This window comes from Melanaphis sacchari, unplaced genomic scaffold, assembly GCF_002803265.2.
Source record: "Melanaphis sacchari strain LSU unplaced genomic scaffold, SCAv2.0 Contig48_pilon_pilon, whole genome shotgun sequence".
Taxonomy (NCBI): domain Eukaryota; kingdom Metazoa; phylum Arthropoda; class Insecta; order Hemiptera; family Aphididae; genus Melanaphis; species Melanaphis sacchari.
This window is the reverse complement of record NW_020271327.1, coordinates 570688-597552: the sequence shown is the minus strand read 5'-3', so window position 1 is coordinate 597552 and position 26865 is coordinate 570688. Positions and strand designations below refer to the sequence as shown.

The following is a 26865-nucleotide window of genomic DNA, read 5'->3' as shown; positions in this document are numbered from 1 at the left end:
AAAATAAAATGTATTATTGTAGCTTTAATAGCTACATATTATGATATTTGCACAATCGAAGACATCTGTTAATTTGTAACTCAATTCCTGCTACATTGTTATTTTTATAATTTTTATTTCCATCTGTTAAAGTGAAACGAAATTATCTATTTACAAAAACCTTTCTAAGTTGCTTTAAAAGCTTCTAGTAAAAACAATAATACACAAAACAAAACGATAAAAGTGAATATATTTTGTATGTTTTTTTTTTTCAATAGTCTCTTTTTAAATTAATTTTAATAGATATTTTTTTGAGAAAAAAATTCTATTGATCTCACAATATCTCTATCACACAAATCGTAAATTATTTGTAATACCTATATAATATGTAATGTAATATACATCTCTTATTTTATATACACATCATAAAGTATAGGTACCTAAGTATTATTTCTACAATAATTGATATTTTTTTTTATGGTATTATATACAATTACTTGAAATTTTGTTTGACGTATAATTAATAATAACATGATGAATTTGGCAAACAAAAGTTTAAAATTTAATCAAACAAATCGTTTTTGGCGTAGAGAGAAAGTGGTCAGTCAGACGAGAACAAAGTTTATGACTATAAAATTTTGATGAGATCGACAAAGCAATGTATCTGAAAGTTTCCCGAGGCTATATATCAAAGACTAAATAAATCATTGCAACCAAATATTCTTTATACTTCGACAACTTTTGCCGAAGACAAAGAAAGAAGTAACTGCGCAAGTAAATATAAATTCCTATTAGCATTCAAGTATTGACTTCAAGTTTTAGTTTTACATGCTACGCAGTATATTTTTTTGTAGAATATGACCAGAAAATATTACAAAGTAAATTTTATAATTTTATTTTAATTCGTTTAAATATGACATGTAAATGATTCGTTTGGTTTTTACGTAAAAGAACTATGTTGTAACAGTAACACAATATACAAAACTAAATGTGTATTTTTAAGAAGATAAATATAAAAACAGAGTTTTTACATGAAATACAATTAAAAATAAGTCAAAACGTATTAATATAATATGATTACTGAATATGAAATGTTTTAAATATTAAACAGGTTTCTTAACGTTTACAGGGCTTGCTATCGTACGCACTCAATGTCTAACTAAAATTTAAAACAATCACAAGGGCGTATTTGTGGAGGTCAATCTTTCCACCTGCAATTCATTTTTTCATTAATAAAAAAAGCTAAAAGTACAATAATATGTTGAATAATTGACAGAAAAAAATTATTGAGGATAAAAAAATGATATAACAACACACATGTTATTTTTTTATTATCATACATAGAATTCGAACATCTTTATCAATAATTTAAAATTTAAAACGTTTTACCTTCCCTCAAGAATCGTATAAGGCTATTTTCACAACGAACATAATCATTATTTGAAATTTAATCATTCAATTTTTAACATTTGCACAATCAAATTTTATTTTTTTTATATTTTAATAATTCATTTTTAAGAAACATAAAAATAACTATTTTTTATATTCTAAATTTAATAATATGCGTGTTTACAATGTGTGTAACACAATAAGTACTTAAAACATTTTTTAATGTTCATCTTCGAGAGTTTTTTTTAATAACAAATTAAATCTAGTTTGTACTTTGAAGAGGTAAAAATGAAAAATTCCTAATATTTTTCAAAATTGTGTAAAACAAATAAAAATTAATAAAAAAGGAAGAACATTCGCACCAAATTAGTTTTTGACCAAATTTATTTTGTTTTTTTTTTTGATGTAATTATAATTGTATAAAATTTAAATTTTCACCAAATTATGATATAACCATTTTCTATACATAGTATCATTTTTAAAGTAATATTTTAACTCTTTTTGAGCTGTTTATAGACATTTGATATTTTTATTTTTTTTTTTTTTTTTCGTAAATGTCGATAAAAAATAGTTAACTGAATAAAAAAAGTTTTATATTTTAATTAAAGGCTCACTTATGTTGCCTATTTTTAAATTAAAAAATATCATAAATTTATATTCATAATATTTTTTATACGTGTCTAATTTAAGAATTTTGACGAAATACGTAAAATCTTGAACATTTTCAAATTATATTGTAATTGGAAAATCGTGGAAATTATTTTTAAATAAATAGTATAAAGAATCTTAAAACATGTACGTATATAATTATATTTTACACACATAATTATATTTTCAATTTCAATGTTTTCAACAAAAATATATTTATTCTACCATGTTACGAATACAAATAGTAAAATAAATTAGTTTATTAGCAATATCAAAAAAAGTAACATAAAATATACTTGTGATATTATATAGGTTGATAGGCTATTTCTGCTCAGAGATGTTTTTTTGTTTACAATAATATATTTTTGAGTTTAAATTTAATACATCCATCACAGTAGCTCATTTTACACCTTCTACTGTTCAGCAGAACGTTACCCACTGGTCTACCTTTTTTTTTTTTTTGAGTCAATGTGAATACGAGAAAAATTAAAAATATGCTCATAACTGTGGACGTAAAATAATGAATAATATTCCAAGGTAATAATAATATATTTTCATAAATACTAAATAGAATATTGACAGGAACGAATGCGATGGAACACGTATATTATATATCTATACTACATGGGTACCTTTAAATTTGTTTGGGTCAATTCTAAACCATAAATCAGAAAAAAAAATTATTTTCCTTTCGATACTTATCAGATATACATATACTCGTACCTTATATTATATGTACACATATAAGAAAACTGTTTTCGGTCCTTTCTATTCCCGGGAGTCTCTAACCATATTAACCCATTTCTACAAAAATCCCAGTCGACAATAATATATACCTACCTATGTATATATTTATATGTTGCAGATGAACCCCTAAAATCTCACGTGAGATTATCTCTGAATGTAGTGCATATATTAAATAATGGTTTCCGCTCGAAAATCGGAGATTCTAATCGAAATTCTGTCGCACGTGTTATGTGCATACCTATAATATACTATGGAATGATTGACCGGTACATATTTCGGAAATAGTTTGTTGTTAGTAACTCATGTATAACGCATAAGCTGTTCATTTTAATACTTGATATGAAAATCAAAAGTCAATGCTATAGTATTATTATACTATACACGGGATATCTGAGTTGTAAATTTTTAATTTTATTTGAATATTTTACATTAAATTTACATAATTTATTGTATAATATATATTATTATATTCCACACCAACAACTTAACAAGATTATGGTAATTTAAAAATGCTTATGAACATTTTAAACAATAATAATACCTTTGATGTTCAAAATAATATAGTATACCTACTGTAAATACTTACCTATTAATTATTAAACATACGATTAGCATCCGTGTCCAATAATCAGTAGAGTAAGTATTTTAAATATAAATATTAATAATTATGCTGTTAAATTTTAATAATTTTAAAAATTATTTCTTTTAAATAAATTTAAGTCATTACAAAACAATAATAATTTTGAAAAAATAATATTTCAAGTTCATTTTCTGAATTAAAACGTTTTTTTTTTTACTTTTTGGAGAATTTATTATAAGTTATGTACATACTTTATACCACATATAATTTAGTATAAAAATTAATTTCAACTAGTTATAACTTATAAGTATTTAAAGTGTAGGTAAACAATGTGAAGTTTCACAAAGGAACCCTACAAAACGTTGATTCATTATGCTCTGTGCGTCTTAACTTAAATACTTAAATACTTATAATCTATAGATAATTAAATCAATAATACAAATTAAATATTTTTGAAAAATTCTCTTTTTTAATAACTTAAAATTATATAAAAAATAGTTACCATTAATATTTGTTTGTTTGAAAACAAATAAAATCATAAACATGTTTTTTGAACAACAAGGAAATAATACGTATATATTTCTTACGTTTTCATCATAGTCACGAATGATGTTATGAATCAAGTGATCAAGTGTAAAAGAAAAACCTAAACTTTCTGAAACATAAATTCAGATAGACTATCAGACAAGAGATTTAATTTTTATGCAAAAAAATATTTCCAAAAATGTCAATGCGTTTCGATAAAATTAGTGTTTACCTTTAAAAGAATCATGCTGTGTACAATATATTATTATGTAGGTACGTTATAAAATATCGATAAAAAAGAATCAAAATTTTCTTATACATTTTGCCTTTTTTTATCTCTAGACTCTAACTGTTGAAAATGTTAAAACTATAATAACAACCCCAACATAAGTATATATTTAAAATGGTGTAATAATGTATGAACGTATTTATAAGATAGTTTCGAAATTATATTAATTTTTTTTTTTATCGATTAAAATATATTACATTCATAGAGATTTAAATTTTGACAATTTATACATTTTTAAAACTCATAATAACCTTCATAAATCATCAAAATTAATTGGTTATTCCTTTTTAATTTTTATTCAGTTTATCTTACACATGTGTTTAATTAAATTAAATGACCTCTTAAAAATTTAACATCCGATCAAAAGCCGGCTTCATAAATCGGCTCATAAGTAGTTAAAATAAATATTTTTATAGTTGAAATATTTTATGGTAGTATTTTAGTATTGTAATAGTGTAATCCACTTAGAAACGAATAATTCTATAATACAGGTATTGAATAACTATTTTATATTCCAACAATTTTCTTATAGAATCAAATAATGATCGGTAAGAATAACAAACATTTTTTGTAAAGAGTTTATTTTTTATGTTATTTTATCAGCATTAATTTTCTACGTTGATAGTTGTTTTTGGTTTTTAAAATTGCTAAATAAATGGAAGAAATACGATTGAAAACAATCATTATCGTCGAAACATTTTTTAGGCCTTTTTGGAGATTATGACTGAGAATGCTTAATTTTTATAATTTCACGCAAAATTGCCAAATATATAGTACCTAGTCTGAAAATTCAAACTTTGATTTTAATCATAACCTATTGTTGTTTGAGATAACATCACTAAATCACTGAATCCATTAATAACGATAATCTATATAAATATAATTATAACGAATTGTTACAGCTATAATAATTGAAATATACTCATAACTAAGACTAGGGACTTAAACGAGTTTGCATAATTTTCAATAATTATTCAAAATATAGCTAAGTAATAAAGTAATATAGACATTTATTTCATAGTACTAGAAGTTTAAAGCAATCATTTTTATTTTGAGTACTTTGTATATCAGCTATTTTTTCCTTTTAAGTGTATATATTTTTTTATATTTTGTTAAAAAAAAAAAAAAAAAATGTAAGACAATATGAGACATAGAAATAAAATTATTTTTTAAGCATACTAAACAATGTTTAATATTAATCTTGAATATAAAGGTCAACAGTTTATTTATATTTATAATGAAAAGCATTTGTAGAACGACTTAATAAAATCTAAATTTTATGATCAATTGCACAATTTTTTTGATTTACTGAACATTTTACTATGCATCAAATCACTTTTTACAAATACATTATTATCAAAATAGATGTTATATTCATTTGTTGTTTTTTTTTTTTTTTGGGAAAATAAAGCAAAAATAATTTATATTAACATGTGAAACTAGCTAAATAATTTGCGCCTAACAACCGTTTTTAAAGTCTTATAAATGAAATACTTACATTTAAATTTTCAAATCAGCGCACATGAATTTACACGTGAAATATGTATCGATATAGTGATATTTCGGTACTGTTTTTGTTTAGGTCAGGCTTAGTGACGTAAAATAAGATACTATATTAAATAAATGTCAATATTTTTTATTTTTTTTTAGATTAATGAAGACAACATTTTGAAAATGCATATTAAGTCACAACTATATCAAAATATAAAATATGTGAATGCCACTTATACATGACAATGTTGCACAGGATTGCTTTCTCAATAGTACTGTTTTTTTTTTAGTTGGTGGTAATTTCATCGTTCTATTTTGAGCGTGTTCAATCGTACTCCAAAAAAGGTAAAAGTTCTGAATCGTATTGTAAGTTGTAATCAAAGGTTTGTTACAACAATAAAAAATGACTTATGTCTGTTTTCTCTTAAATTAAAATATTCATATTTTGGTGGGCATAAATTTATACGATTAATCGAGTTTCAAAAATCGTACTGTATATCATGATGCTATACAATTATATTATTACTAGGCTTGAAAGGATGGAACTAAAATTATTATACAATGTGATTTACCAAGCACGTTCACCCCGTTTATTACTTTAATAACGAATTTATTAAAATACTAATTTTTGAAATTTTTAAGTAAAAGTATTTAAGCTTTAACAAACATAATTTAAAATGTCTTAAAGTATCTTGTAGATGTTTATTTTCTGAATAAATTGAAGTTCAATTTAGTAATTTTTGAGTAATTTAATGTATACTACAGATACATTATACAGAGGCCTATTATAATTGACTTGAAACATATTAAGATAAGTTAAAATGATTTAAAAATGTTAATAATTAATATTAATCAATAATCAATATATTTTTATAATTAAAAAAAAAATTTCATCGTATAATAAGTGCTAAATGCAATACTACATACATTGTTTTTTTTTTTTTTTTTTTTTTTAATGTACATTTTAATAATTTATTGACTACTGGTTTGAATTTTAAATTGAATACATTAACATTTTCAAAAACAGAAAAATAATAATTTGCTTAATGATTTTCAATAAAAAAGAGTTTGATTTTTAATCATCGCAGAATACTTCTTAAGTGTTATAAAAAAAATCTAAAATCATCAATGAATGGTTCTCCAGTAAACTTTAAAAATTTAAAAATTAGAATTTAAATGTATTTATTATCAAAGAAAAATATGCGTAAAGCATGCTTGATAAATCACGCATTATTGAATCTAAAAAATGTTGATGTATTATATTAAAAAATTCTTGGTACGTGTAAATAATTTAAAATTTAAAAAGCAAATACGAATGAACTAGACTTACTAGACTTTTTATTTGAATACTCATTCGAATAATAACTAGAATACGAAATGTGAATCTTTTATGATCTTATGATTCTACGATTCTTAACCGTTTGTTCGAAACTCGAGATTTAAGGACATAATATAGTTAATAAGTATTATAGCATATTTGACGTATTGGTGTATTATACTAAGAATATAATGAATTGAAACTTTTGACAGAAGAAAATGACTATTAGTTATCTTTTCTGTGTGATTTCCTAGTAAAATGTATAATAATTACGTATACGTATAATATATGATATTTTAAGAGTTACTGAAATGTTACGCAAACATATAATAAATTATGTAATAAGAAAACGTGGATTCAAAAATTATTATTCGAACCGACAAACACTTTAATATAGTTGTTTCAAACTCGTTTATAGTTGACTGTAGATTGGTTTATGAAAGAACATGTTTAATGTTTATGTTTAGAAAATTTAGTTAAAAGTATTGATTAAACTTAATAATATAAAAAATAGAATAATACTCCTGTTGAATATGTGACAGTGCTCAGAGCGCTAAAATATAATAATATCACATAATAATGATAATAATAAAATAATAATTGAAAACTGGCCAATAAAATATTACCTATAATATAAATATGATAAAAACGCGCATTACAGTATATATTTGTACTTCCATACTTTTTACTCGTGTGCATAAAATGGTATCTCCAAACAAATAAAATAAATGTTATTTTAAATGTTTATTTTATAAACGTGAAATTCGCATGTAATATAGTAATAATTTCCTACGTTTGAAGTGTACTAAATGTTACATGAGTATTTTTTTGAAAAAATTTCAATTCCACATTTTAGTACATATACACGTTTTTTGATTTATCCATATCAATCAACACCATATATTATGATTTATTTAAATTATGTTCATTAAAAACTTAAAAATTATGGAAACCCTAATGACTTAATACCTATTATATTATTATAGGCATTATAGTAGATACGTACTGCGTATTGTATGATTTAATTTTTATAAAAAAGTTATTGAAAATTGTTCTCCATCACTCAGTGTATTCTCTATCACATTATATTATAATATAATATTTTGATCTGATTTTTCAAAAGTAAATATTTTTATCGACGAATAACAATTTATATTAAATTATATAGGTATAGGAGTTGTTGTTAAAGTTAATTTTCTCTAAAGTTTGGACTAAAATAGGAGTGGCCTAAGTTTAAGTGATAGTTTCACCGCAGAAAGTATATTAAAATATGGAAATGTCTTATAGAAACTAAATTCTTAACTATACGAGTATGTAAGTAGCACAGATTTTATTTGTCTTTGTCTAGTTTTTAGAGGGGTTATAGGTACGAATAGTAGAAAATATCGATTAATGTTTTAGACCTTGATAATATAGTTTTTGGAAATAATTTTTTATTAGACATTTTTTAAAGTAATTTCACTGAATGCAGGTAAAAAAAATTAATAAAAAAATATCCAGAGAACAATTTTATTATTATTATTATTATTATTCATTTTTTTATATACTGATTACAGCGGGTTCTTCAACTATATACATTATGAATGATATTCAGTATTTTATTATAATAATTATTATTTTCTTTAATTAAATTAATATTTTGTTATCTAGATGAACGAAAAATATAAAAACTCATTCTTCATTGATAGATAACATTCGTTTACACAAATAACCGCAAGATTGACATGTTATAGACTTATGTTCAACTAGCGATATCTATCCAGTATCCACTCTACTATATTTTGTTTTTGAGGATCCAAAATCTGATATAATAATATTATATTATATATTATTAAACGATACGTACTATGCTAACCGCAATAAAAATAATAAATGGGTATAATATTATATTTTTTTTATTTAAACTCCGTTATAATGATAATAATAAAAAAAGTTATTATTATTATTCAATATGCAGAAATAGTTTCGACGAAGCGGGTCCCCCTAAAAACCCACGTATTCCTACTCACCGGCTTCTCTAACTAACGCGTTTTTGAATAATTTAATTGTTATTATTATTAATACTGTCGTCCACGTTAAAATGTACCAACAAGTGCCAAGTTAACATAAACATACAATAATACAAAATAGTATATAGCTATGGTGTCTACCTTATAATTATCTAACCTCCATGACGTGAATCGGTATTGCATTTTGGACGACAAATTGCCCACATCGCTTTTAATATTATAATAACATATTGTTTCTTTCCAATCATTTACATTTTTCCGTTACTAGAGACGTTTAATCCATGTAACTGCTGGCTTTGACTGTACGTGGAATTTAACCATTTTTTGCGTAAACTTTGTCCGAACTTCAAACAATGAAGAGCTCCGCTGCCGTTGTGTTTGCGTTTTCCTACAGTTCACTGTTGCAAGTAATGCAAGTTTGTTCTTCTATGCTTTCGGACAGCGTTTATCAGGTAAGATTTACAACGTTTATATACGAAAAAAAAATCGATTTTCATCCACACCATTCATCCACCCCACCATTTTATAAGTTTAAACCGAAGTGATTAAAAAGGTATCCTTTTCGACTTTTCTATAAACACTGTACATGGACTAAGATATTATATCTCTGTCTGCAATATATACTTACAATTTGGTACTGTATGTCTATTTTTTATGAGATTTTATCTAAGAATTCTATAAATATTTTCCCGAGTATCTTCAAGTATATTCATGTAAGTATGACGAGATATTTAAATGAAATTTTTCAACAGTATTGATCTAAATTGAAATACCATTAAAAATTCTTCCACTATAATTATTTTCATGGAATATCATAAAAACGTCTACGTTGCAAACTGAGATTGATTTAGATAAATATGAGATCAATTTTAATTGTTTGAAATCATTACAATATTATTTTAATAAAAAAAATATCTATTTCTAATAATTTGGTTAATTTTTATTTATTTTAATTATTTTGTATTTTTATTTATTTGAAAAATAAAGTCCAAAAATAACTATAAAAAATTAAATTAAACAAATTTCGACATTCAGTTTGAACTTTTCACTGATTATTGTTAAAAATTTATAATAATTATATGTACATATACATTTCCTAATAGATAGTTAAATGATACTAGATATTTTTAATATTACGGATGATGTGATCGAGATTAGTCATTTAAGCCGTTGTATTATAATATAGTATATACATATATAATATATATACATATTATTTTAAAAGTATTTAAACCTTTATTTATTGAATTGTAGTTACCAATTTACCAGTTTACAATAAACACATTTACAATGTTATTTTTTAGTGTATTTACCCATTTTTTTCCAACACTCATGAATCTAATATTTGACGTATGTTTACACATTTAATATACAACCATTCCACCTATAATATAAATCATTTTATCATTATAATTATTTAATTCTTATTAATAAGCATTACGGCTTGAATATTACAAAAGTATATATTGTAAAAAGTTTATTTAGCAAGGTATTTATTTTTTTTAAATTTATATTATCACAGTGTGTTACAACTTTTTATGCCCTATATTAAAATTAATATCAATAACACATTTATTTATATATAAGTATTATAATGAAGGCAAAATATCGCTTATATAGACTTTTGAATTATTAATTAAAACCGTTTTAATAATATTTCTAACATTACAAACATTGTAGAGAAAACAAAATTAATAAGTTGGTTTACAAAATTATTACCTAATATACTCGTATTATTAATATTAGGCTAGGTATGTAAGTTAATAAAAAGCAACTCATGAATTTTAATTTAATTGAGTTTCAAGCAAAAATATAATACTTGAGTTATATAGACATGATATAGTCAGTCATCACAAAGCTAGTAAACATACTTGTATAATATTACGTATTTAAACGTTTCGTATATTATAATACGAGTATATTACCTCTTCTCCGGTGACTCGTGTAAAGTATTTTACAACCATTAAATTATCTTAAATTTTTAAAATATTTTAAATTTTCTAAAAATATAATATTCTATGTTTAATATGATATAAATAATAATTATTGAGATCTAGAACCGCTGAAAAAAGTATAACTCTTAAAGTTGTTTGATTTAAAAAAAAAAGTTTTCACATTCGTTTGTCTACCAAAACTTTAGAACGAAATAATATAATATAGTATAATATAATGTAATATGCTTGTTTTTTTGTAAAATGATATATTTTCCATACCAAGTGATATGAAGGGAACTGTATTTGGTTAATAAAATGTGTATTTATGTATGTTATACAATGATTCGCCGATCATATTCAATTTCATTTTTTTTTTTTAATCTTAAAACTAAATTATACAAAATCTAATAAAATGGAAACTAATTATACTAAATGGCTATAATATTTTCAATAATTTAAATTTTTTTTATCATATAATAAGTTTTATGTGATCATACAAACTTTTTTAATTTCAAACTTACGTCTTTTCTAACTATAAATTGCAAAGCAGAAAATAATTGACCTATCTAAAATAAATTTGAACGAATAATTAATGAGTTAATTAAATGTACCTATATAATGCTCATTTTTGTACAAATATATCGTTTAATTTTTAATAAAGAAAATTAAACTTGCCATTGACGTTAATGATCAGGTAATGTACCTATACAATATCAATATTTCCCAATCTTTATAGATATGCATATCTCGTCATCTCATATATTGACGTTTATTTGACCGTATTATGTTATGTAAAAAATAGGCTCGCGAACATATACAACATATACTGCAAAATGCATGGTTTAATTTTTTTCCTAGTTTAATCACAAAATCAAATTGTTTTAACCACTAATTTGACTACATACTTATTATTTTATTATATCCCTTTTAACTTTGATGACTATTTCACCCTAAATCGATAAATAGTATACATATAAATAAGCTTGAAGGAGCCAACGAGTCTGATCTTTGATCAATAAATAATAACTCTATTCTGTTCTCGTCCTGCAATTATAAATTAAACTCTTATACTATAGAGTGTAGACTCGTTCGTCTCATTCGTTGGATTTTCTATTATTACCCATTTCAAACATATTACGCGTGATTATGTAACGGAGCAAAAATAATAGAGAATATCGTATTATTATTATTATTATTATTATACCTCGTTTTACACCCCAGATAAATTCCCATACCGGAAGTTATGTTTTTACGTTCTATTGATAATTCGATTTTACGTTAGATGAGTATATTATCAAATTAAAATTAGAGTCAAAATAATTACCTCTCAGTAATGCTTCAATTAAAAATTATATAATAGAATACACATATCGTATGGTGCATATGAGACGCAATAGGTTTATCACGGTCGTTATTGTTATTCTCAGGAGTATAATTCAATAATGATTCCTATATATATATACTAAGTAACAGACAACCAACTAAACAATGTTTATGTGAAGCCAGTGGTATAAAGGATTAGGCCACAAATCCACCACCTATGTCATGACATATCGTCATCAAGATTTACTGACCTGGTGAGAGAGAAGATTTTTTAAAAATTCCCTATTTTTGGTCAATTAAAGTTAGTTAATTCATTTAAATAAAACCCTACACCCACCTACCAAAAAAAAAAAAAAAAAATAAAAAATAAGCCATGATTTGTGGTAATGAAACCGTCAAACAAGATTTTGTAAAAATAATCGATTTTTTTTTTGTTCACAAACCACGTTTGAATTATATGATTTTAATCTACACACGAAATCAATCCGCTATTTGTCAGATTGTGGAGCACTCATAAATTATAACCACGGATTTAATTTTAGTCAGCACCTCCATACCTAAAAAAAATTTTTCGATACTCTTCGCAGTTGTTCATCTATTTATTGGTCGTGATTCATTATGGTGCTAATATAATTCAAAAAGTTACCGCCAATGCCCAATACAGGTTATGCAGTGTGACAAAGTACGTTCATTTCGTTAAATACTTACGCTTAATTTATGAAAAAAAAGTTTTCATCGACACAAAATTGTATACCTAGCGTATTTATATGCTGTAAAAAATCTAAATATTTTTTCTTTGAATATTGAGTGTAATTATTTCTATTTAATAATTATTAACTAATGAACGCACAAGTTTAGCTTAAAAACAAGATGAAATTAAATAAATAAAACTACCCTGTATACTTACTTTTTTAATCATTCTTTTCTGACTAAGACCTAAGAAAAGGTTTCAGATAAAACATATATAATATATGTCGGAACGAATAAAATGAGTTTTATATAAAATATAAATAATGCGTTCCCGGGCGAGTATAATAAATAAATCCATTACAATTTATGTTCGGTTCGCGCGATGCAGTAGAAAAATATTGTATAAAACGTTTTCATAAAATGATATTTTGATGAAATGAACTGTAAAAATAAAAATTAACGCTGCTTCAACTACACTGCGAATAAAATATATGCATGCGTATATATATATAGTAATGAATAAAACTGTTTTAAACAGCCATTATTATTGTTATTATTGCGTAACGTTTTCATGGATTGCAATAATATTAATATTATCTAATAAGGTTTATAAAAATAAAAATAAAACTTTTCTAACTATATTATTATTGTAACAATGGTATGCGGCAAATAGATAAAATGACTGAACAATAAATTATGTATCAAGCGTCTTCAATGCTGACTTAACAGTTTTATCTTTACACTCGTAAGTGTCTTTGCTCGCTTTCACGAGAAAACTAAGTAAATAAGTAATATAATATTGGTATAACTTACGGTGTACATATAATTATCTATTGCGCCAATTCTTAAATATTTTTGACCAGTAGTCAGAAACCGTCATTGAGTATGGTATCTCAAGTTGTTAACCGTGATCATTAAAATTAAACTATATGCAAGTTATAATCAATTTTATTTTTAGAAATAAAAAATAATATAAATCATAGTATATAATAAAGTTTTATTCATAGATATATAATACAACTAGATAATCGACTCATATATGTTTGGGGCAAGTGAAAATGTTCATCAATATCATTAAGACGTGTATTAATTACATCTTCAAATAATACATAACCTAATTTAAAATAACTTATTTTACATTTGATATATAATGATAACATACACATGACATGCTGCAGCCTGCAATCACTTGGGTTTTTTGATTATTAGATACATTTGGTTCACTAGAGATCAAATTTGAATTCAATAAACTAAAGCCTTGATTAAGAGTAATACTTTTACTTGATTATTAAAATGGAATAATAAAATGATTGCCAACTCTTGTAGGAGAATCGGATTTTTCTAAAAATTGTATTTTATTTTAATGTTTTAACTTATTTTTTTAAATGTATATAATATAATAGGTATTTATCATTATACTATAATTAATAATCAGTATCGTTATCGTGGTTTTCTTTTTTTCCCGTTTTCCTCGTCCAAAATTTCTTTCAAACTCTGATAAAAACATTCCTTTTTTATTCTATACTTCTTTTTATCAAAATATCTATTTATATTTCAAAATCATAATAATGATAAATATAAAATATTAAACAATTAGGTTTCTATGTATAAACCAAACTCACACAAAACATACAATAACTTATACCAATTATATTTACTGGAAAAGATAACCAGTTCATGCCTGGTTCATCTGCTTTAATTAGCATTAAATCTATTAAGCTATACATATGTTAAAGTTTCCATACACTACAGTGGTGGCACTAAAACTCTGTTACCTTTTTGTGGTACTGTGGTGATGATAAATTATATCAGACTTCGTTTATTTCCACAGATACTAGGTACTGCAATATGTGGGGATCTTTACTCGTCTGATTTAAAATAGGTAAAGCTATTATTACGATTATTAATTACCTATTTTATTACTGGATCCATTAAAATGTTGCTTTTTGAGTACTGATGAACAAAATTAATAATACCTACTGTTTCAAGTACTGTTATGTGGCACAAACGCGAAGCTGACGGATAGTCAACAATAAATTAAATACCAAATAAATAAATTGCGATTTGCACCACGGTACGATGTACAAATTATAGGTACGAAATATATACAGTTATAAAATAAAAATTAGGATAGCGAACAACAATTAAAATTAACGAAACTATACGATATTACTTACGTCATGATACGGTAAAAACATATAAGTATGGTGATCAGTAAGTTCCTATATAGTTTGAGTCCGGAATCGTGAAGTTTATAAAACTGATGTATAACAGTATCAATATTAACAATACGATTCTGAAACGATTGAAACGTAACTACGCGTCTACGCAAGTAACCAATAATAACATAAAATTATTATTACTGTTATTATTCTAAATACGTAAGCAAAAATGCGATCCTTAAATGTCTATAACCTAACATATTCCTCAATATACAATATTTACTTCAAATTAATCAAAAAAATATAGTAAAAAGCTATTACTTTTTAGTGGTGCACAAGTCCCCTGAGCAACCCTTTAGTTCCGCTAATGCATATATTGTTATATTGCAACATGCTCCTTCTAACTCAAATTCGATTGTTTTTTTATTAGAGTTTTCTACTCGTAAATTATGTATACACAGTCGACTCGCTGCAAAGTCTTCGATGTAAAATTAATAAGACATACAAAAATGTAAAAGCCAGCTAAAGCGAGTTATATTTTTAAAAGATTGTTTCGACTTTTATAGTTTAGAACATTTTATTTTATTTCATGATTTCACTTACATACACACGTGGGGCTTGATGATATTATTATTATTTTGTTATTGTACTATAATTTCGATATGTAACAGCTTATAACAGCAAAGCGAATTTTAATTTTTCATAAACCTTATTATTTCTAAAATAATAAAACATTTCTTTTTGTTCTGAGAAAAATGTGATTTTTTTTATTTAATTGCCATGTTTTAATTATATTATATTATAATGTCCTACTATTTTTTTTTTTTTTTACTTATGTAAATAAGAACATGATTTATATAAACAATAATAATGTTATACATTTTACGATAATTATTGATATAATATAATAATTATTGATTTGTTTATATTTATTTTAAAAAAACAATAAATTATTAATTTAACAAAAGAAATAAACAGTAATTCTTTTTTTTTTTTTGCTAAAGCTTTGAGGTAAACCTTGGAAAATAGGACACAAATTCTAATAATAAGTTATTTTAAAAATTTCATAAAGTTCCATTTATAAGGGCCTAAAAAAAAAATTGCTTTTTTGACGTAAAATATTTATAAGAAAAAAATTTAAGTTAGTCTTTTTTTACAGAGTTACTTACAAAAATTCCAAAAATTGTTTAAGTTGATAATTTCTAATTTGAAATTAAATTTTGAGATTGCGGTGATGGTAAATTTAAAGAACGATGATTTATTTGAGTTACCATCTGAATCATTGATAATTCATAATATATTATATAAATTGAGAGAGGTGGAAATAATTGGAAAAATCTAAGGCTACAATACAATGATTATGAAAAATGTTTTGAATGTTTTTGATCTAGCTATAATTATTATTATATTCGTTTAAGTCCTAGGCTTTATATGACTATACTAGCACTAATGAAAAAGTGACAATTCGTACACTACGCTCGTGGAATACTAACAAGTTTATATATTTTATGTTTGTTTTTGTTTTTGTTTTCACACACGCAGGGCTTACACGATGCGATGACAATAGATGAGCTGAACTATTACTTCGGAGTGTCCAATCCGGCGGATGCACCTGAGTACGAGGTAGTCACGTTGTCCGATCCCGCGGACCAACCGGATTGCACGTTTTTTGCTTTTGGCAGGTATATATATTATTATTACGTCCGGCGATTTTATTTTTTTTTAACAATAAACATAATGTAATGACCAATCAATATTTCATCAGACTTATCCACGGAAAAGTAAACATTTTTATAATTCAATCTTGCTTTACAAATTTAATATAATACGCGAAAATGATTTTTCAATATTTATTTTTTCTAAACAAAAAATAAATTATGAAGTGGCTGAATTCAAAACTATAGGTGCTAAATACATTCTAGGACCACAACCTTAATGGTTCCTACGCGAAAGGACCCTAGGTTCGCACAAATATCAGGAAATGAATTATAATGAATAAAAATCATAAGAACGGAAAATTTCTCTACAAAGTATACATAATAATAATAATATGTACTTACCGTGTTTAAATGATGTGCGTACGTGTGTTGTTGCATCGTCGAGCGTTGTGCAGCATACGAGGGAAAAACGTCGGAGACGGATTCAAAGTACTGGAACTAATGATTAAGTACGTTATATTACGTAGAGATACGTGTGTACATCAAAGAGTGATTTATTTTATTCAGCAACCAGCTCTTTTTCTCAGACGATTTCTTTCACCTCTTAAAAATACATTTTACGCAATTCGTATTCTACTATATTCACCCCATCGTATATAATATTATAAAATGCTATGTATTTTGCTATTATTGAACAGCATTAACACAAGTTTTTAATCGCGTTTCTAAAACCAAAAGTAGGTGTATAAACTTAATTGCCAAAAAACAAAATAATAATACTTAGTATCATACATAGGTATGATATAATTGTATCTCTTATTTGCTGAATCTACTGTTTATTTCGATCGTCTATAGCTCCAAACGTTTCTACGAATAAGACATAATTTATCGAATCGATGTAAACCATTTTCATAAATATTTTCTGCGTCTTATAGAAATGCATAGATTGTTGTTAAAAAGTATTCAGTATTTTGTTGAACATATTATTATTGCTGACGAAAGAGATAAAATATTAGATTCGTTTAGTAAAACTTTCCTGTATGGGTGCTGTATCAGGGCACTTAATTTAGCTTGAAAATGATTTTATTCGAAAGTGTTGAAAACTGAAAATCATTCTGTATATGACAACGTCACTATATATGAGCATTCGCAAACGCAGTCTGCGGTTCTTTAATCGATGACATTTTTTTTTTTTTTTGCTTAAACCGCAGAAATATAAAGATAGAGAGAAAGAGGTACAACAATGATATTTCTATACCAAACTCCTAACTCAAGTTTACCATGGATACATTCGTGCGATATGTTTTGCTACCGTTTGCGGTAACTTTTTTCACGTAAGACTCGTTTAATTAATCAATTCTTAATTATTTTTTATTTTTTTTTAAATTTAATAATATTAATATTATGAATTATGACAAAAAAACATTAAACCCTTTCCGTAACATTTTATATACTTATACTGTTTTGTAAGTACTGTATGCGTTTCATGTACGATATGTTTTGTTGCATGGGTTTTATATTTTAAATTGCGATTTTTATCGAACATATTTTTTATCAATTATCATAAAAAAAATAAAAATAAATGTTTTTTTTTTTTTTTTGAAATTTCCTTTTATACATAAATACATTCAATATCGAACCAATGTACTATTAAATAAATCTTATTTATGCCTTCATCAGGAGTGGCAGTGACAGCCACCATAATAGCGTATAACCCCCAAGTCAACAATATGCAACTCTATTCTTCAAAACTTGACGCATTTATATTTTATTGAATACACTATTTTATATTCGTTTAGAATATTTAAACTCAGAAGTAACATTAGACATCATTTCCCAAAGTCTTGAGAAAAATTCGATTTTCTTTCTTGTTAATACATATTATATTATGCTGTAATCAATAACAAATTTCAAATCAGGGTATAATTAAAAATCAAATCAGTTTTTTTTTATCAAATTGTACTATAATAAATCGTTTTATACCGAGTAAACACGACTGCAGAGCGCGTTCGATATTAGAGATAGCGAATACCCTGAAATACGATCACTTAATTTTTTTTTGATATTTTAAATATAACCGCAACCAATTTTTTAGTTTTTTAATATTCATTTATAAGAAGACCAACTATAAAATAGTGTTACGGATTGAAAAAATATTAACAGCGATGCGGTGAGGATAAAGTACCCATTTCAGAGGTATCAGTGTATGAAATTGACCCATTTCGATGTATATATTTAAATATATATATATTTATAAGAGGAAAAACATTTATATTTATTCATCGTAGATTTTTATTCCGCCCTCCCGAAATTGGACAAGGGGTCCAGTTTTATGGCTAGCCCGTCATAAATAGATAGGGTTTTTACTCCCGAATATGCGACGGAATACCCAAGATTAAAAAACATCAATATCATCCCTTCGATCTATATAATATATTATGTTTGTGTGTATTTATATAGGTTTGATGTCGTAGGCGTACTACCTATAATAATAATAATGATGTAAATATTTTAAATGCTGATTTAGATATTATAAGTTTAGCAAAAAGTGGGTACCTACTATAATGATTTTTCCTTTGGAACGTTATCGTCTTCGTCACTCAAGTCTGTGATCGTTTAACATTTTTCGCTGTCAAATTATATAATTTGGTCGAGCAGTACGCATTATTCTCGACGTATTCTTTTTAATGATAATAATTAGTATTTAATATTTGTTTTTTTAATTTTTTACACATTTCATCATTATGTCTATACCAGTCGTCGTAAGCGTATTAAATCGTCGTCTCGTGTGCCTCATTATTATTACACTATCTTAATGTATCCACTTTTATATTGAACCAATGTTTACAACATAAATAAATTCTTTTGTATATATATCAATATATACATACTCCTTGTTACTGAGACTTGTATATATATATATATTGGCCTCATTCGCCTATCTAAACATTTCCATCTTAGTCACGATCTTTTTTTATTTTACTCTTTCTTTGCCTTGCCACCCGTAAAACCGCGAATCGTCGTACTTACATACATATATGTATAAGTTTGAGTCACTTTGATCGCGTTCTGTATAATAAAACTTTTTTTTTTTTTATCTCGAGAGGAGATTTTTCGAGTCCGTCTTGAGAAATATTCTCTTTTTCTTTTATACTCAATTTGACCATTTGAGAGTGGCTTTCTGCGGCAGTACACTTTGTCCCGCGACGTTTTTAAATCCACTACGGTACGATTCCGCCGCCGCGGTAATATATCGTTTGAGTAAATACTAACTAAACATCGACAAACAGATATTGAAAAGAACGAAACATCTTATCTTTCTCTCTCTCTCTCTCTCTCTCTCTCTCTCTCAGATATACACACAGATTGCAAACCTACCATATAAATTATACATTATTAAACCTACCTATACGCCAATTAACGAAATAAGAATTTAACATTTGCAATAATCTATGAAAACAATGATATTCTCCTTGCTTGAGTCTGAAGAACATCACTATTTTATTAGCTGCTTTCTCAAGTTATTCAACTAATAAAAATAGGTAGCACTGTTTTATTAAAATTTCTCGATTTTACGTGCACCATAAAACTTTAAATTTGTGTATGTAAGGAAAATGTTGTTAACACAATATTTTTAATACTATGGTGCATACAACAGCCTTCCAAATATATGGATATACTTTTCCTGTTCATACTATACCTTCAAAATATAGTTATAACTTATAACTCAGTTTCATTGATTGATATAACGGTATCAAACAATGAGAAATTTATATATTATTGAAAACATTATTTTGTTTTTGTATCAAATTTAACTGCAACGGCCTATGCATTTTCTTATGGCTAGTATATTTTTGAAAAATTTGTTTGAATAACTAAAAATAATTGTAATATTTTATTTTATTTTTTTTATCTAATTAACATAAAATATGATAAAAATTGTGTATTTCGCCTATTTTATCTATTGTGCACATATTATACATGTAGATCGGTGAAGTTGTTCTTGGAACCCAACGACCGTTTGATCGGTGAAAATTTCGTGTGGAAAATACGAGATGACTCGGAGTTGGTAACATACGAAGAAAAATCGCCGAGACGATGTCATTATATGCACCGAATAAGTCGCATTGGCGACGGGGATGTAACTGCAGCGTTTACTTACTGTCCAGGTAGCTCCAAAGTAAGTACCGTGTGCGAACACTATTTATGACCTGCAAAGTAATTATAAAAAAATTCTATAATAATTTAAAAATCGTTAATATATATTAATAAATCGTACTAATTCAATTATAATTTATAGAATGGTATTGTGTTCCTACCGGACGTCACATATGAATTGCAGTCCATAAGTACTGGGCTGTGTCGATATCGTTGCGACGACGATAGTAAGAATGCGTTCATTTTAAAACGAGCGCCGACGATCAATCACACGTGGACCGACGGATTTGGTGAGTACACCATCTATCGATACAATTAGTAACAACGGAGTATTATCTTCCATAGTCCCCTTTGTTTTCTTCTTAATAAACATCGTATTGTATATGTAAAAATATTTTTTTCTTAGAAAAGATTTAAAAATATAAAAAACCTTGTTCGTATTTATAAAAAATGTATTTATTTCATTATAATGCATATTATTAGCTGTCATATACAAATTTAATATACATATATTGATATTATATTTAGTATAGAATACCTATTATACACAAAACAAGAATAGATCTAATTTTCGATTTCACCAGTACTCATTAAGTACCTCGTGTCTATACTTGTTTAGCCTTGTTCGTTGATTAAAGTTTAAGTATTTTTTTAGTTTGAATCACATAGAACCCAAATTTACCCGTGAAAAAAAACACAGCACTGCATAGACTTATCACAGTTGTATTGAACTTCAGTTAACGGGTAAAACGGGTAAATCGGGTGTATCTTGCTCTGTGAACTAATACGAACAAGATGGGAAATTCACCTGTCATTGGTATTGTTAAAAGCACTTAGTATATTTTTTAACATCGTTCATACACCATTTTCTGCAATTTTCTGGTATTTCTAAGAACAATTTGAAATTTTCATCAAAATTTTCAAGTAATTTTTAAATTAATTTATTATTTTTATACATATACATTATACACAGATAATTATATTTGTAAATATATCAAAAATTTAAGATATTTAGAAAAGTTTTTAAGATTTGTACTGTGTACCTTGCTCACCCCGTACAGCGCATGCCTATAACACGATGAAAGTAAAAGCGTAATAGTTGCGAGTATCAATATTATATGACAATTATCTACAAAACTATACAAAAATAATCGTGAAACAGAATTTTACAGAATTAATAGGCTTGAGTCTAACTTATTGTTTTTTTCATTATCAATTTCTTAAATTTCTTAAATCCAATAATTCAAAATTTATATTCATGGATCGTTTAAAAAAATATAACCAAGTATCAGACAATTTATCACTTGTGTACGTGTTTATATTTTAGCAAACGTTAAAAATATATTATTACTTATAATTGATCAGATTAAGTTAAATGTGAAGTATAAAATATGTATAAGTCTTAACGATCTATAACACGGGGGGTGGCAATAAATTAATATAGTGTTAATATCGTACAGCTGTAGTAAAGAGGTTCGTAAATTTGGGAGCACACAAACAAATAAGATGGGACTTAGCCTACTGCACATATTTTTGGCAACTTTTTGAATATAAAAATCGAATCGATGTTAAGTTTTCGACATATGTATATATCATACACAATACACATATAGTGCGTAGTGGAAAACTTTTTAATATTTATATAGCATGTAATGTTCACGAATTACGTTAAAAAAACATATTTCATGCGTAACTATTCTGAAATGTATCTAAATACATACGCTAAACGAAATATAAAAGTAATTTTAACGTCATCAAAACTATAACGGAATAAAATTGTCGTAACCATACTTTTACTGGAATTTTAGCCTGAGAAATATTATTATGTCGATTTTAAATAATTTATAAGTATAATATATCGGGCATCAATATATAAATACGTACATCGTGCGAAATAATCATTATAATAATCTAAATTTATTGTATTGTATTTTTTATTTCCAAAAGTTTCTAAAACATGCATGTATGTGATTATACGTGTTTCTCTTCAATAAATATTTTAATTAAATTTTAGGGGGCGAGATTGTTATGTTGTATACCTACGCAAATTATAGAAGTTCCAAGTACCTACAGTTTTCTTAGAATCTTACATGCACTCATAAACGACTCAAATTCAAATTCGAGGCGTGCAAAAACTATATAGAGAATATTATATTATTACCCGACTGGGTGAATATAACAATTATAATACCTTTATTCTGCGTAAGTGCGTTGTAATACTACAGTTTATCACCTGCAAAAACAAAACACAATTGCTCACTCACCGAAAAGTATAGTGAATTTAAAATTTTACTTGCCGATATTTGTTATTTAATTTTATTTTTAATAACAATATACTGGCATAAATTATTGTACCTCAACTGTTATGTACTCGTAATTAATAGCTAAACAGAAAGAATGAAAGGAAAAGATAACACGTAAAGTTTATAAGTTTTTAAATTTTGAAACCAATATAGAGAATTAAATTAATGAGGTAGAGAGTATGACAGTTAAACTTGTGAATTTAATACTGTTCGATTAGCATTCAACTGCAACCGTGAATTACACCGAACAATTTTATAATAAACTAAAATTATGTGAAAAGTTAACGTTCAAAGACTATAATCCAATAGCGTCCATACTTTGCAGCTAGCATCCAAGTCGTGACAATATAAGTTTTTATATGTTTCTAATATACCTACCTACCTATATGTTATATTATTATATTATTATATTATGGCTGCAGCTTACATAAACCTACAGCAGCGGGGCGTGATAGGACTGCTTAAGACACGAAACGTTCATGAAAACAAAAAATAAATAAACAAGAAAAAAGAAAAAAAAAAACTTTAAGTTCTATAATTCACGTTCTACTTTCGGCGCTGACGACGTTTAGGACTTTAATACAATATATTCCTCTTGACGAATTGTATTTATTTATTTTTTCTCTCGTCTGTAGATGTATTGCAAAGGCCCGGCGAAAACTATGCTTTCATGTCACCAGACCTTTTTGTGAGTATAAAAATTAGTGAGGTTTTTTTTTTTTTTTGTCGTTGTATTGTCATCGTGTTTTCTCTTTTTCGGTCCGTCCGCTCGCGTTTAACTCCGCCCAGGATTTTAATTAAATATTTTTCCGTGTAGGTAGATGACACAAAATACGACGAGGATGGAACGGCGGCAGCGGTGGCAACAACAACGGCGATACCCGTATTGGAGACAGCGCTCTATTTTGATGAACCTGCGTATAAAACATTTTCGGAGTATTTTAAACACGATGACGAACACCTTGTCGATATGATTCTTGCCTACGTCAATGCTGTGAGTATATATATATATATATATTTTATTTTAACATCATTAACGACATGGACATACGATGATGATATTATATGGTATCATTAGTAGATGATACCGATAAATTTCAATAATTATAATTGACATATTAGTCCAAACCTTGATTTTTAATAACAAACATATTTATTTATTCACTTCTTGTATGTTATAACAGGTTGATCAAATTAATTAACCTCATAATCGTTTATATTAATATAATAACTCATAAAAAGTTAAAATCAATACCGAAAATTATCAATTATGACCAGAGCTTCTTCAAAAAAGTTTTATTGGTTACATTTTTGTTTCAACTTTTTTTTTAAATCAAAAAATTAGGTTTTGTGTTAAACCATTGAAATTTTTATTTTATTTTACTAAATAAATTTTATTTTTAGGGTTTTGGTTATAAAAAACAATGTTAAGTACACATAATTTCTATTGAAGTTTCATACATCAATACATATTGTTTTAATATTTACTAGTAACTGTTATTAATTTAACATAGGAGATTTTATGTAACCATAAAATATTTAAATTTGTCAAAATACTGATATTTAATTAACGTTTTATAATCGATTTATTAAATAAAAAAATATATTATATTAATAAACATGATATATTTTCCTTATTGTAATATTTTTTTTTTTTTTTTTTTTTTAATTATAAAAATTTTGTTATAAAAACTTTCTAAAGGTAAACGAAATTGTTTATTTGTCGGAACTTTTTTGTTTTAGTATATTTAAGTGTTTTTAAAAGAATTTCATTTGTTTTTTTTTTTCATAAAGACTGGAGTAAACCTTATTAGTATTTTCATTAAACAATGTTAAGTTAAATGAAAAAATATCAATATGATAACGTCTATCAGCTATTCATATTTAATATTAACGATTCCGTTTGTTGGTTTAAGCTTTAATAATCATGTTTTGTACAAAATATCTTAAAACAAAAAAAAAGTGAAGCGATAAAAATAAACCATGGCGGTATATAATTTCAATAGGGAATTAAATTAACAATTATTATATTCATTTACTCAAACGACAAAAGAAAAGTTTTAAATTATTAACCTAACTCTTTTTTTTTTAATTATTTGTTTGAATATAATACACTTTTAGGATAAGCAGATATCTTAAAAAAAGAAAACTTAAAATGGCATTTCTTTATGAATAAAAAACTTTTTTTATTTTTTTGAATTGACATTGTAATATTTTACTTAATATTACAATATTCACGTCAATAAAACTTTATGAAAAACAACAATTTGACATCAAAATGTCACGAGTGCGATATTAATAATATTGTATGTTATTATGTACATTTTGATTACGTTTTGTTTTTGAAAAGGTTTTATAAAATAACTTTAATTTTATCTTCAGGTTCAAGTACTGTACCACCATCCGAGTTTGGGACAAAAAATTGAAATCGTCTTGGTAAAATTGGAAATATTTAAAACACAACCTGCCGACTTGCCACATTACGGTGGCGAGAGAAGTTTGTTATTGGATTCGTTTTGCGCATTCAACAAGAAATATCGAAAACAAGAACAATGGGATATCGGACTCTATATTTCGGGGTAAACAAAATTATATCAAATATGCTTACTCATAAACGTATAAAATGGTGGGTATCCATATTTTCTTAAAAAAAAAAAAAAAAAAAATAAGTAAATAACAAAATTCATCAAATTTCTAATATTGAACACTTTTAAAATAGTATTGTAATTATGTATTTTTGATATTTCTTAATTTGGATATAAATAACTTGTAAGAAATATTATATATTTTCTAGATTTTTGAACAAGTAAACAATATTTTATCGGAAATAATTATTTTTTTTTTAAATTGATACTTTCGCATGTCTATAAAATATAAATAGCTTAAAAACAGTCAGAGAATATTTAAAATTTTACTGTATATATCAAATTTTAAATGAACATTTAGAAAAGTAATTTTCAATATTTAAGATTATTTATTTTTGAGTTATATCGAATAAAATTAATTTTTTCAAAAACTGCTTTTGTGTAAAAATGTTTATTTTTTCCAATAAGTTTGAAAAATACTTGAAATTTTTAATATTGATCACTCAACAATATAAATTAGACATAATTTTTTATCAGAAACTATACATATAGTTACATAATATCGAAATATTTGTTCACTTACTTAAAGTGTATACTGTATATACATACAAATAATTATTATTTCTGTTAGATTAAGTATTTCCTATTTCAATCGAATATATTCGTATGCATAGTATAGCAAAATAGTAAAATACAATGATAATATGTTCATTACATAAAACAAATAGGACTACCGCATAATAAAAATGAGTGTAACAAAAATTTATAAATAAATATGAACTTTGTTTTTTAGTTTAGACTTTTACGCAATGGAAAATGGACGCTGGAGTGGCTCCACCATGGGTGAGTGAAATAATATTATAAATAACCAGGTTATTACTTTTCGTATATGTATGCATTTTTCTCCAACTATTTCTTCATTCTTCTAAATCAAAGCCGTTCTGTATTTTATTCTCCATATTTTTTTAAAATGTAAGAAATTTTTTGGACCCAACATTTAATCTGAATTTTTCTGTATAGTAGTTGAAATATAATAATGTAAATTCAGTAGGTATTAACTATTAATGTGTTAAATAA

General features: G+C 25.4%; 1 protein-coding gene across 1 annotated transcript in view; it reads left to right on the top strand.

Moving 5' to 3' along the window:
* The first annotated feature begins 5919 nt into the window (after positions 1 to 5919).
* Positions 5920 to 26865, top strand: part of LOC112598498 (A disintegrin and metalloproteinase with thrombospondin motifs adt-2-like) — a 44406-nt gene continuing 23460 nt past the window's right edge. Inside the window, exons 1-9 of the mRNA XM_025344981.1 lie at positions 5920 to 5993; positions 9244 to 9427; positions 16627 to 16766; positions 20730 to 20922; positions 21043 to 21190; positions 23839 to 23891; positions 24021 to 24197; positions 25586 to 25782; positions 26582 to 26631. Of these exons, the coding sequence (XP_025200766.1) occupies positions 9329 to 9427; positions 16627 to 16766; positions 20730 to 20922; positions 21043 to 21190; positions 23839 to 23891; positions 24021 to 24197; positions 25586 to 25782; positions 26582 to 26631 (1057 nt within the window). The 5' untranslated portion in view covers positions 5920 to 5993; positions 9244 to 9328. The remainder of the gene's footprint in view (positions 5994 to 9243; positions 9428 to 16626; positions 16767 to 20729; positions 20923 to 21042; positions 21191 to 23838; positions 23892 to 24020; positions 24198 to 25585; positions 25783 to 26581; positions 26632 to 26865) is intronic.